The sequence below is a fragment of the Macaca nemestrina genome, chromosome 3 (assembly GCF_043159975.1).
Source record: "Macaca nemestrina isolate mMacNem1 chromosome 3, mMacNem.hap1, whole genome shotgun sequence".
NCBI lineage: Eukaryota > Metazoa > Chordata > Mammalia > Primates > Cercopithecidae > Macaca > Macaca nemestrina.
In genome coordinates, this window is record NC_092127.1 from 141,593,124 (window position 1) to 141,606,567 (window position 13,444).

Genomic DNA, 13,444 nt, shown 5'->3' on the forward strand with positions numbered 1-13,444 from the left:
TAGAATATTATAGACTCTAGGGCCTTGTTTATTCAAGAGTGTACTTCTTGGACAGCAGTATCAGTATCACTTGGGGGCTAGTTGAAGTGCGGAATGTCAGAATCCTCCCCAAACCCATTCCATCAGAGTCTACATTTTAACAAATCCCCAGGTAACTGAAATGTACATTCAATGTAAACAGCACTGTTAGAAGAGATGCTGCTTGAACTTGGGGCTTTTTGCTTCACTCCAAATTAAAAGTCATTTTTAGGGAATTCCAGTTCTACTTGGGTTCCGCCTCCCCTACACTGCAGTCCCTTAAAACTCAGTTGAAACCAGTACAGCTTACCATGGAGTTCTTGGAATATAGGTCAGTCTAAACATGATTTGGATTTCTTCAAATGGCTGTGGACCAAAGGTCTGCTGGCAGAAATGCTCGAAATATCTGGAAAGGAGGTAGAATGAGTCTCAAATAGAATTTTGATTGCCAAGAATCGGAGGCTAGAGAGACATCCTACAAAAATCAGGAAGTTCTCAACTAGTATGTGTCTACTATGTGGAGAGATTTTTGTTTGTTTTAGAGACAGGGTCTCCCTGTCATCCAGGTACAATTTTGGCTCACTGCAGCCTCAATTTTTAGTAGTATTTTTGTATTCTTAAAGTATTGTGTTTGTTATTGACTGTTATAGAATATTGTGAAGTTAACATTCTGTAAAGATCAGGAGAGATCCAAATTTCGTTACATGCTTGGTGAAAAAAAATCAAAAGACCATCTCTCTGTGTTGCTCAGGCTGGTTTCAAGAAATCCTTCTGCCTTGGTCTCCCAGATTATAGGTGTGAGCCCACATCCCTGACCTATATGGAGAGTTTAAGAGCAGGGAAAAGATAATCATTACTAGGGAGTCAGGATATATCAACTCAAACACACTGGGCCTCCAGCTCTTTCTCTTCCCGATTGTTCTTTCCTAGGTGTTCACTCCCTTCCTTCCTTCAAGTCTTTTCTTACCTAGTGACTATTAGAATCACTCTACTACTAAAACCTCTACCCATTCCCTGAATTCCTGTTACCCTGAACTACATTTTTCTCTATAGCTTTTAACACACCATATGCATTTCTTATTATGTCTATTGTCTATTATTTGTTTTTCCACACCAGCATATAATCTGCATAAGGTCAGGGGTCTTTGTTTTGTTTGACATTACATGCCAGTTGTCTAGAATAGTGCCTGGCACATTGGCACATAGTAGATACTCAAATTTACTTGTTGGGTGAATCAATAAACTCTGTTTTTATGTAAGTCTTTGTGAGTGTGGGGAGGGACATGTGTGTTTGTGTGTGTGTGTGTGTGTGTGTGTGAGAGAGAATGGTTTGATAATATAAAGTAGTATGAAAAATGAACAAAAAAGTAAAATATAGTGAATTTTTATTGCTATTGAGAAGTAAGATTTACCTACTTTATGGATGAATGACCATTTGCAAGATTTTTTCTAAATTTATTTTTGGAGACAGTCTGTCAAATATGTCTCTTTTTATTTAGCTGGGTTTGAGTTCAGGCCCAATATCTTAAAGCTGAGGACAAGTAGTATTTAAATGAACCAGAGTAAGTTTATTATTAGGTTAATTGTATTTAGTGAAACCTATCATGGATTATACTGTTAAACTTGCTTTTGCAGCAACAAATATGTATTAAATTCAGGACTACTCCCTAATACTTAGAATGATAGATTCTGAACCTAATATTTTTCAAAAAGGCTGGTGCTTTAATTTTCACTTTTATTTATGTTGTATATCACTTTTTAATTTAAAGATCATTTTTATTTCATTTTTTATTTCATTTCATCTTATTTTTGCAGATAGGCTCGAGGAGAGAGCATCCTCAGATAAGAATGTAGACTCACTTTCTGCTCCACATAACCATCCTCCAGAAGATCCTTTTGGTTCTGTTCCTTTCATTTCTCATTCAGGCAAGTTACACATGTAACATCATCACTATCGCAAATAAAACACACAAGAACAACAGCAAAATCTTATAAAGTGGAAGTAAGACTCTGATATTAGCTACAGAAAGTAGAAAATATTTTAACCTTTAGCTATCCTACTCTTCTTAATGATGTTCTTTGCATTGAGTTATTATTCAGTTGTATCTTTGCCAACATAGAAAAATGCCGATTTATGTAATAGAAACATAACTGCTTCTTTTCATCTTCATTATTGGATACTATTGAAAAAAATATTTAAAGATATTTTTATACTTGGCTTTTGCTTAAAAATTTGATATTTTCCTAGTTTGTACATGCTCTTTTGTAGATGCATTTTAAAAGTCTTAATAATTTTGTATTTGTCACAATCACTTTGTTTTAGCTACTCTTTTCTTCTTATATCCCTGCTTTTGATTCAATCCAGAATTTAAATATTGATGTTTTTCACAGTTAAAAGTTTTCAGTAATAATTTCAAATTACCCAGTTAACACTTGGAAGATACTAGGATGGAACAGGATCGTGCATTGGCATAAATGAATTTTCATGTATATATGGTTATAGTGGAAAAAAGAGTTTTAATCTGGGCACAGGGAAATATGTTAGAAGAAATAATGCTTTATTAGAAGGTAAAAGTTTAATATATTCATGGTAACTGTCAGCCATGTTCTTCAGTTCTGTTACTTTTATTTCTCACTTAGGCAAGTTACATATGTAACACCATTTAAAAACTACAGGAATAACAACAAAAGAAAACTTACAAATGTAAAGCCAAAATAAGAATTGAATGTTTAGGATTTCTGCTGAGTACATTGAACAACTTTTCAACATTCAGACTTGTTTGGTTATCTAGAATATACAGGATAGTAAACAAGATTGTTTTTCATTGCTTTCATACTCCATATTTTTGTCTTTGACATGTATTAAAAACAGTTCCTATTCTTGCTATTTTCTGCTTGCTGCTTTCAGGTTTTCTTTTTCATAAATGACATAATTAACTGGGGAACATAGCTTACTGTGTCTGTTTACTTATTCTGCATAAGTGTGTTCCCTTATACCCCCAATACCCTGGGTCATGGACTTACTACTTTTTAAAATTATAACAACTCAAAATAGTCTTTGTAAGTTCTCAAGAACATAGTATTCAGTGACTTGAGATACTGATCTATGTGTGGCAGAAAGCAGTTTCAGTACTAGCTGTTTTACATCCTCTGGAAGGAATTACATTATCCTTTTCAGGTTTGCATGGATCTATACAGCTACTTCTTGCTCATTAATAGTATCTGAGAGAACCCTGGGGAAATGAATAGTAGAGTCAGGAGAACTGAAGTAAGCATCAATGATTGGTCTTTTCTCTGGACACCCTTATTTTGAGTTGGCTTAAAGATTTTGTACTTCGCAACATGTTCACAGATTTAAGCTTGATTGCTGCTATTTTGTTTAACTATTTACTATGGGTATTTATATTAGATTTTATGCTTATTGAGGGTGGGAAATATGAATTGCCTATCTTTGAATCCTGCCCAGTATCCAACCCAGTAGGTACCTAATACAAACATTGGATGTACAAACAAAGTTATGACTATCTGTAAAAATTCATATTCCTTAGATTTAGGACAGTGACCTTAAAAAATGCCCATTAATATAAATGCTACCTTTTAAAGAAATCTTTTTAAACAGTGTGAATGTAAACATTGGAATGATTTGGTTATGAAAAAATTTAAGTATATAGACTGGAATAAAGGAGAGTATGGTCATAGGAGAAATGCATCTCTAGAGAAAGAAGAAAAAGTGATCACCTTGCAAAATTAGCACTGTTAATTTAATATATATCAGATCTAAAATATATAATTAAGTTTAAAAAATCTAATATGTTGCTACTTATTATAAAGCTTTGAAATACTTTGTCACGTATAATTTTTAGGTAAAGTATTTGGGGGCATTCATTTTTCTTTAATAGCAGAATAATTGAACCTACTGAAACAAAAATTAACCTCCCTATAAGCTTTAGGAAAAAGTTGGAAAGAGGAGTTCTATCCAGTGAAAATATTCATTCTACTCGCGTTGTGAGACTGAAAAAGCATCTGGAGATTTCCAGGACTAGTACTCAAGAAAGGCAAAAAACTACTCCCAGGAATATGTGTATATATACAATACAGAATGATAAGTGTATGCGATAAACCATCTTATTTGAATTTTAGAGTTGACAATTACCAAACAGAATTTAATTTTTAGTAAACCATATAGAGAATGCTACTTGAGAATAAAATGAATTTAATTATGCTGCAGAATGCTTACAGGAACTTAGTTAAGTTTTAAGTCTAATGCTAATGTGAATGTAAGAAGAACCACTGTCCTGAATCTAGTGTTCCTTACACTGGTTTTATTAGGAATCGTGCTCTTTTTATTTTAAAAGAAAAAGTTTTTGTGAAAACTTTTAGTCTCATCTTTGATACTGTAATAGATTAGTTTATACCTTTTTTCTGCAGTTCATCATAATCTTACAAAGTAATTTGTAAATTGAAACTTTATTAAAGTATATATATAGTTTAAAAAGTCAGATTTAACAAGGTTTTTAAAAAAAAAAATCACTTCCCTCCCTGCTCCCTCCCAGTCCCCTTCTTCTACTTAAACTCCTTAGAAGTAATTTTTCACTTCTGGCATTTTAATATATCACGCTAATTATGGTATTTCTTACCTCTGCACTTTTAAAAACAGTATCTGTGAACTTTCTGTTATGGAAAATGAGATTTTTTGGTTTTGATTTAGATATTTTATAGTTTGTCCACCTCACACATACACAACCATGCGCGCGCACACACACACAGACACACACACGTGTCCTTTCCTTACATCCTTCCAGCATGTTTTTGACACAGTTTTTGGTTGAATCAGTGTTCAGTGTCTACATTTTTTTAATATGTAAATATTTGTCACCACTGAGGCTTACTATCCCATGATCACATTTCCTGTCCTTGTTTTTCCTGGAGTTAATTACTGTGTTTATAATTACTGTGTTTTTTGTTTGCTTAGTTTTTTATGTACCCTATCATTGATTAATCTCCGTTTGGAAGTGTAAATTTCCTCCCAGTTTAAGGTGGCTATCATTTTCATTCTTCATTACATCTCTCATAGAGCTTTGCAATCAGAATTGGTTGCTTTCTGGAGCTGCCACACACTTATAATTCTAGTATTTTCCCCACCAATCTTTATGGAAATTCCTGGATCTCTTCTCGTCCTTTTTCTTGGTTTGTTAGTAAAGCAACTCCTCTAGTTGTTGCTAGAGAAAATATGCACGAGAGGAAGTTTAAGCTTTGCTGCCTAGGCTGGGTGTGGTGGCTCATGCCTGTAATCCCAGCGTTTTGGGAGGCTGAAGTGGGAGGATTGCTTGCTTGAGGCCAAGAGTTTAAGACCAGTCTGTGTGACATAGTAAGACCCTGTCTCTACAAAAATAAATAAAAAATAAACTTTGCTGCCTAAAAGTTTGTATTTTCCCTAAACTGATACCTGATTGATAATTTGGCAGGGCAAATAATTTTAGGTTAGATGTGATTTTCTCTGTGAGTTTTAAGAGGCACTCCTTCAAAGTATTGTAGCTTCTTATATTTCTGTTGAGAAATCTGATATTACTGTCTTTTCTGATCTTTTATGTGTGAACTGTGGTGGGTTTCTTCTTCTTGCTCTTTTTCTTATTCCTGCTGCTCCTCCTCTTCCTCCTTTCTCACCCCACCATGAACATTTTTAGCATGTGTATTAACTTGTTCTGAATATTCAAGATGTTGTACCTTTTATTCACTGTGCTGGGTACCTTGTGGGCCTTATTCAGTCTGGAAACTTATATTTTCTTGCTTTATATGTTTTGGTAATTTTCTTTCTTCTTCTTTCTGTACGTTCTTCTTTTAAAATCAGTCCTCTTACTTACAAAAGGATATTGTGCCTTTTGGATTGAACCTCTAATTTAAATTTTGTTCCCCTCTGTTTTCTAGCTCTTCGTCTTTTATATTTGCATCTTAGAAATTTCCTTGGCTTTATATTACAGACATTATTTCTAATTGCAAATAACATATTATTGGATGCAACGTATTTTAATTTGTCTGAGGATACTTTGGTTTTGCACATTTTCCACACGTTTTCTTCTCTTTTCTTTCTCTTTCACTCTAAGAGTTTCAGCAAATTATCGTAAATTATTTTCTTCCCAGAGAAGGTAGCCTTAAACTGAGACCTGAAGGATGTAAAGAAGTTTGCTTATTAGATACAGTGTTTCCCAGGCTTGAGAAATCCTTTAGTTTGATATAGATTACTGAGTCTAAAATGTGATGGAGAAGTGGGGGAGGATGAGACTAGTGGGAAATGCCAAACCAACCTTGAATTTCTTGGAAACACCCTGGTTGACCACGATTTCTTTTATAAAAAATATATTGCTGTTTTCAATCTTTAAAAGGATTTTTTATTCATGAAGGATATTGAACTTTTGTTTTCTTTTTTAGACTTTTGTTTCAGAGTTATGTTGGTCTCATAAAATGAGTTGATAAATGTTACCTCAACTTTCTGTAAGAGTTAGTGTATGATGTGTATTTTTTCCATAAATATTTAGAATTCACCTGTGAAGCAAACTGGGCTTCAATTTACCTTTGTGAAAAGGTTTAATTACATATTTAATATCTTTAATAGTTATAGGGCCGTTTAGATGTTCAGTTTTCTTACATTGTAAATTTTGAAATTTATATTTTTAAAGAAATTTGTACATTTCATCTGAGATACTGGGTTTTATTGACATGAAGTTTTTAATAATGTTCCAGTATCATCATTTCAAAATGTAGAGGATCTATTTTGATATTCCTTTTTTTATACCTAATAGTAATAATTTGTGTTTTCCCCTTTTTATCAAACTTGCTAAGGCATTAATCTCTTTAAAGAACCAACTTTTGACTTTATCTGGTCTTTATTTATTGACATATGCTAAAATTTTTATGTTTTATTTTAAGAGATACTGCAGTGAATATTTTGCAATAAAGAGAGGCACACACAGTGTTTTGTTTTTTGTTTCCCAGTGCATATAAAAGTTACATTTATGCTATACTGTAGTCTGTTAAGTATGCAATAATATTATGTCTAAAAAGTGTATATACCATAATTTAAAAATAACTTATTGATAAAAAATGCTAACGATCATCTGAACCTTCAGCTGGTTGTAATCTTTTTGCTGGTGGCGGGTCTTGCCTCAGTAGTGAAGGCTGCTGACAGATTAGGGTGGTGGTTGCTGAAAGAAGGGGTGGCTATGGTAACTTCTTAAAATAAGACAATGATTTAAGTTTGCCAAGTCAATGGACTCTTCCTTTTATGAAAGACTTCTCTGTGCATGCAGTGCTGTTTGATATCAGTTGTTATGCACAGTAGAACTTCTTCCAAAATTGGAGTTAGTTCCCTCAAACCATATCAAACCATACCATTGCTTTATGAATTATGTTTATGTAATATTCTAAATTCTTTGAGTCATTTCAGCAGTGTTCACAGCATCTTCACCAGGAACAGATTCCATCTCAAGAAACCACTTCTCTGCTCAAGGATAAGCAACTCCTCATCTGTTCCAGTTTGATTACGAGACTGCAACAATGTAGTCACATTTTTAGTTTCCATTTCTAGTTCTCTTGCTCTTTCCATGACAAAATTCAGTGAAATCTTAAACCCTTCAGAGTCATCCATGAGGGTTGCAGTCAACTTCCAGAGTCCTGTTAATGTTGGTATTTTGACCTGTTCTCATGAATCACAAATATTTTTAATGAAATCTAGAATGGTGAATTCTTTTCAGGTTTTCAGTTTTACTTTGCACAGATTCATGAGAGGATTCACTATCTATGACAGTTAATAACCTTATGAAATGTATTTCTTAAATAATAAGACTTATCAAAATGGGTCCTGCTTTGTCTTCCAGGCTGGAATGCAGTGGCATGATCATAACTCACTGTGGCCTCGAACTCCTGGGCCCCAGTGATCCTCCCGCCTCAGCCTCCAATGTAGCTGGGACTATAGGCATGTACTAAGACACCTGCGAAATTCTTTAAAGTTTTCCTTAGTGTTCGGGTCTCACTATGTTGCCCAGGTTGGTCTTGAACTCCTGGCCTCAAGCAGTCCTCTCACCTCAGCCTCCAGAGTAGCTGGGATTATAGGTGTGAGCCGCCACGTCCAGCTAATAAGACTTGAAAGCCACAATTACTCCTTGATCCATGGGCTGCAGATTGGATGTTATTTTAGCAGGCATGAAAACAACAGTAATCTTCTGTACTTCTCCATCAGAGCTCTTGGGTGACAGGTGCATTGTCAATGAGCAGGAATATTTTGAAAGGAATCTTTTTTTCTGAGTGGGTTTCAGATATTTAGTAAACTATGCTGGAGACAGATGTGATGTCATCCAGGCTTTGTTGTTTCATTTATAGAGCACAAACAGAGTAGTTTTAGCATAGTTCTTAAGGGCCTAGGAGTTTTGGAATGGCAAGTAAGCATTGGTTTCAGCTTAAAGTCACCAATTGCACTAGCTCCTAACAAGAGAGTCAGTTTGTCCTTTGAATCTTTGAAGCCAGACATTGACTTTAGCTCTGAAAGTCCTGGATGGCTTCTTCCAATAGAAGGCTGTTTTGCCTTTACTGAAAATCTGTTGTTTAGTGTAGCCACGTTCATCAATGGTCTTAATGAAATCTTCTGGATAACTTGTTATACTTCCTACGTTACCTTGTACTTATATGTTCTAGAGATGGCTTCTTTCCTTACAGCTCATGAACCAACCTCTGCTAGCTTCAAACTTTTCTTCTGCAGGTTTCTCAGTTCACTCAGCCTTCATAGGATTGAAGAGAGTTAGAGCCTTACTCTGGATTAAGGCTTTGGCTTAAGGGAATACAGTGGTTGGTTTGATCTTCTGTCCAGACCATTAAAATTTTCTCCATATCAGCAATAAGGGTGTTTTGCTTTCTTATCGTTCGTCACTGATGACTGGAGTATCACTTTTTTCCTTCAAGAATTTTTCCTCGGCTAATGGTGTAAGAGGCCTAGCTTTTGGCCTATCTCAGCTTTCAGCATGCTTTCCTCTCTAAGCTTAGGCATTTCTAACTCTTGATTTAAAGTGACAGATGCATCTCTTCCTTTCACCTGAACACTTAGAGGCCATGGTGGGGTTATTAATTGGCCTAATTTCAGTATTGTTGTGTCTCAAGGAATAGGGAGACCCAAGGAAAGGGAGAGAGATGTGGAACGACTGATCGGTGGACCAGTCAGAACACATATAAACATTTATCAGTTAAGTTTGCTGTCTTATATGGGCTCAGTTTGTGGAGCCCGAAAAAATTACAGTAGTAACATCAAAGATCACTGATCACAGATCACCATAACAGATAAAATAATGAAAAAGTTTAAAATATTTTAAGAATTAGCAGAACGTGACATAGAGACACCAAGTGATCACATGCTCTTGGAAAAACGGCAGTGATAGACTTGTTCAACATAGGCTTGCTACAGAGTTTTAATTTTTTTAAAAAGGCAATCTTGGAAGTGCAGTGAAGTCCAGCACAATATAAAAACATACACCTGTATTTAATTTTACACTGATCTTTTTAAAACATAAGGTTTAAGGTACAGATTTCTCTTCAAACACTGTTTAGCTGCATTTCACACATTTTGATGTGCTGAATTTGCCACATAGTTTATAATTTTTCTAATTTCTCACAAATTTCAGAAAGTGTTTTGATTAAAGGTTGAAATCCCAGAGGGTTTAGGATAAATTTTTAAAAAATACTTGACATTGAGGATTCCCTTGGAGTAAATGATACTAGAAGAAATAAAAGAACTGACACTTAAAAAAAAGAGGTAATGAAATAAAAGTTGAAAGTGAGACTTGGGGAAAAAATAAGAAGATGGATCTGTAGATTTATTAATGGAAGTTGGGATGTAGATGGGAATTTAGCTCATATCTATTGTTAAAGAATAAAAACCATCAGAAAATTTTATGGAGCAAAAGGACTATAATATCATTGCCAGTTGTACTCCACTCTAATTTTTATATGAACACAGTTTTTATTGTTGTTTTTGAAACAGCATCTTGCTTTTTTGCCCAGGCTGGAGTGCAGTGGCATGATCATGGTTCACTGCAACCTTGAACTCCTGAGCTCAAGCAGTCCTCCCACCTTAGCCTCCTAAGTAGCCTGGACTACAAGCACAAGCTACCACGCCCACCTAATTTTTTAATTTTTAGTAGAGACGAGGTCTTACTTTGTTGAAAAGGCTGATGTTGAATTCCTGGGTTCAAGCAATCCTACTGCCTTGGCCTCCCACAATGCTGGTATTACAGGTGTGAGCCATCCTGCCAAATCCAAATACAGTGTTTAATTAATTGAAACATAGGGTGCTTTTAATTTTCTTTCCTTACCTTTATGAATCTATAACCTAACTTTTTTGCAGCCAAGATTATAAATGACCTTCATTTTTCTCACAACTAATAATCCTAGTGTCACTACCAGAGATTGAATATTGGGCTTGGTGAGCCAATGATCAAACTATCAAATTTGGCAGTTTTTTATACAAATGCCTATATTATAAAATACTCAAAGCGTGTGTATTGAAAAAGTAGGGATCAGAAATAACATTTAATTGTACTTATATTTAAAAATTACATGAGTAAATTCTTGAAGTTAAAATTATCTGGGTTCAGTTTAAGGTCTATTGTTAGCGTTTGACCCAGGCAAATCACCTACTTGCTGTGTATATCAGTTTCCTCATCTATAAAATGGGGGTAATATTCCATAACATGTGACTCATAGGGTTTTTAGTGATTAATAAGAAAAATATTGGTGAAGCACAAAAAATGCCTGGCACATAGTTTTTCAGGAAACGTTAGATTTTATCATGATTATTATATATGGTGAATGCAGTGCAGTGAGATCTCAACTATCAGACTAATATGTCTACTTGATTTTTACAAATGACTTACCTTTTCAATTTTATGGGAATTTCTAGAAGTTGTTAAATTTTTAATATTTAAACTGTTTTTTATCACAATGTTTCTTTGCTACTGCTTTTGCAAATCCATCAAGAAGAGTTTGCAGTATTTTAAATAATTCTTTATTGAACATCCTTACACATGAACATTTGGCACATGACATTATTCCTAGAGGAGGACTAATGGCCAAGAGCATGTACATTTACAGAATGGATTTATTGCTAGATGGGCCTACAGAATGAATACACTGATTTATGCTCACACTGGAAGTTTTAAAAAAATTCTCATTTACTTGAGAAGCTTAATCTTAGAGTTTTGATAGTTTCCTCTGTTGAAATACATTGCTTGGGGGAAAATGTACAATGGAGCTGGTAAGTAAATACACTTTAGTATGATTATATATATAGAGAGAGATAGATATATAATGCTTAAAATATGGAGTAAAATTAGCATAAGATATTGCTGATGGCATAAATTGGTAAAAGTTTTTTTTTAAGAGCAACTTACGAATAAAATGTTTTTTGATTTTTTTTTTTTAAGCCTTATTTCTGGGAACTTACCTTAAGAAAATAACATAACATCTCAGGGAAAAGTGCAGCTACAGAAATGTTCAGTACAGCATTAGTTGTAGAAACAAAATTTAAAGCACCCTAAATATAAAATATTAGGTGAAATATTAAATTATGGCTTATTTAGTAATTAAAATTTAATGCTGTTTTTAAAATGATGGAAGTGAAGATTATGTAGGAATGTACAAATGTGTCTATGCTATAATTGAATTAAAAATTTATAATGAAAACTATATCATAAAACTTTGAATAATATGGGAAAAACACAATCTCATTATATGAGCACAACTATTTGAATTTTGAACCATTTACTTCATTTTCCTTGTAGGTCTCATATTTATACTTGTTAAGTATAGTGTATGTAAAACTTTTTGATCCTTTTTCTTGCTACTTCTGTGTTTTCATAGCATTTTTTATAGCGCTAAGTATCCTGCTGTGTACAGATAATTTCTGTTTTAATTCATATTTGCATTGGCGCCTCTTATTTCTTCTACCTTCTAATTTCCCAGCCTTGATTAATATCGGCATAGTCTCAGAAGTTAATTCAGGAGCTATTGCTATTACAAGATAGAGTTTTATCTGAAAATCTAAAAGGATTATTACAAAGATTACAGCCCCTGCCTCTCAAGGACTTCGAGATTGGTTGAGAGAGTCGTGAAAACTACATGCAATTAAGATGCAAATGCTAGAGGAGATAAATTATTCTGTTGGTGTGCAAAGGAGAGAGTTGCTTTATTCTCATTGAGTTGGGATTGGGAAATGAGGAAAGCTTCATGGAAAAGATGTTACTTACGGTAGTCCCTGAGAAGTGAATGCATGTGAACTTGTAGGAATGAAGAGGGCATTCAGAGCAGAGAGAACAGTTGTGAGCAAAGTTCTGAGACAATTCAGTATGTTCAGAGAATTGCAGGTATTTGAGGATGGCAGTATTAGGTTTGGTGTGAACTTCCTCAATGCTCCCAAAGACCCTAGATCCACCCCGTGGGCTTTATTATCTAATAGGAAGTTAAATTGAGTTTAGGATTGGGAAACATTACATTACTATAGCAAATATTTGTTTGAACATAACATTTACAGATTGCCAGTCCAAATGCTGGGCCATTTTATAAGCTACAATGAGGTATTGTTTATTTTAGATTCCAGTGTATGATTCTTGAAGAACTTCAGGATGTTAGCAATAATAGTTATGATATATTGAATTAAACTGGAGAGGTTGGCAGGGGCTATCATGTTGTGGAGACAATGGAGGCAATAGACAGAAATGGAAGGACTTTAAACAGGAAAGGAATATGATTAGATATACAGTCTAGAAAGATTACAAAGTCTTTCCAGTGTAATCTTTCTAGACTGTATATCTAATCATATTCCTTTCCTGTTTAAAGTCCTTCCATTGGGTGACAGAGCGAGACTCCATCTCAAAAAAAAAAAAAAAAAACCATTTGGAGCAGTGCTCCTCAAAGTGTGGTCTGCAACAAAATGACTACAGAAATTGAAAGCAAGTGAGAAATAACTTGATATGTATTGAATCACTTGGACAATGTGAATTGGGAATTAATAACAAAAATAAGAAATAAACTTATTGTTTCACTACTTCAGTGTGAGAAGTAGTGATTAAAAGATTATTGCAGCTGGTGCGGTGGCATGTGCTTACTCGGGAGGCTTAGGTGGGAGGACTGCTTGAGCCCAGTAGTTCTGGACTGCAATGCCCTATGCTGATCCTGTGTCCGCACTAAGTTTGACATCAATATGGTGACCTCCTGGAAGCAAGGGGGCCACCAGGTTGCCTAAGGAAGTCTGAACTGGCTCAGGTTGGAAGTGGAGCAGGATGAAACTCCTGTGCTGATAAGTAGTGGGATCATGCCTATGAATAGCCACTGCACTCCAGCCTGGGCAACATAGTGAGACTCCTTCTTTTAAAATAAATCTATTGCAAAA

The 13,444-nt window shown here is 34.6% G+C and overlaps 1 protein-coding gene and 1 long non-coding RNA gene across 4 annotated transcripts in view; one reads left to right on the forward strand and one right to left on the reverse strand.

Annotated features, from left to right (window-relative positions):
- The window catches only part of LOC105477229 (BMP2 inducible kinase), a 146,973-nt gene that overhangs the window by 112,974 nt on the left and 20,555 nt on the right, over nt 1-13,444 (forward strand). For 2 of the 3 annotated variants that reach the window (XM_011733628.3, XM_071093549.1), the window contains exon 15: nt 1,834-1,944. The exons of the other annotated variant lie outside the window; for it this stretch is intronic. In XM_011733628.3, coding sequence (XP_011731930.2) covers nt 1,834-1,944 — 111 coding nt within the window. The remainder of the gene's footprint in view (nt 1-1,833; nt 1,945-13,444) is intronic. 3 annotated transcript variants of the gene reach the window in all.
- LOC139362408 (uncharacterized) lies at nt 1,839-12,836 on the reverse strand. Its single transcript, XR_011621269.1, has 3 exons — nt 11,501-12,836; nt 10,214-10,304; nt 1,839-1,969 (listed from the first exon to the last, which is right to left on the reverse strand). It is a non-coding gene; the product is annotated as an uncharacterized lncRNA (long non-coding RNA).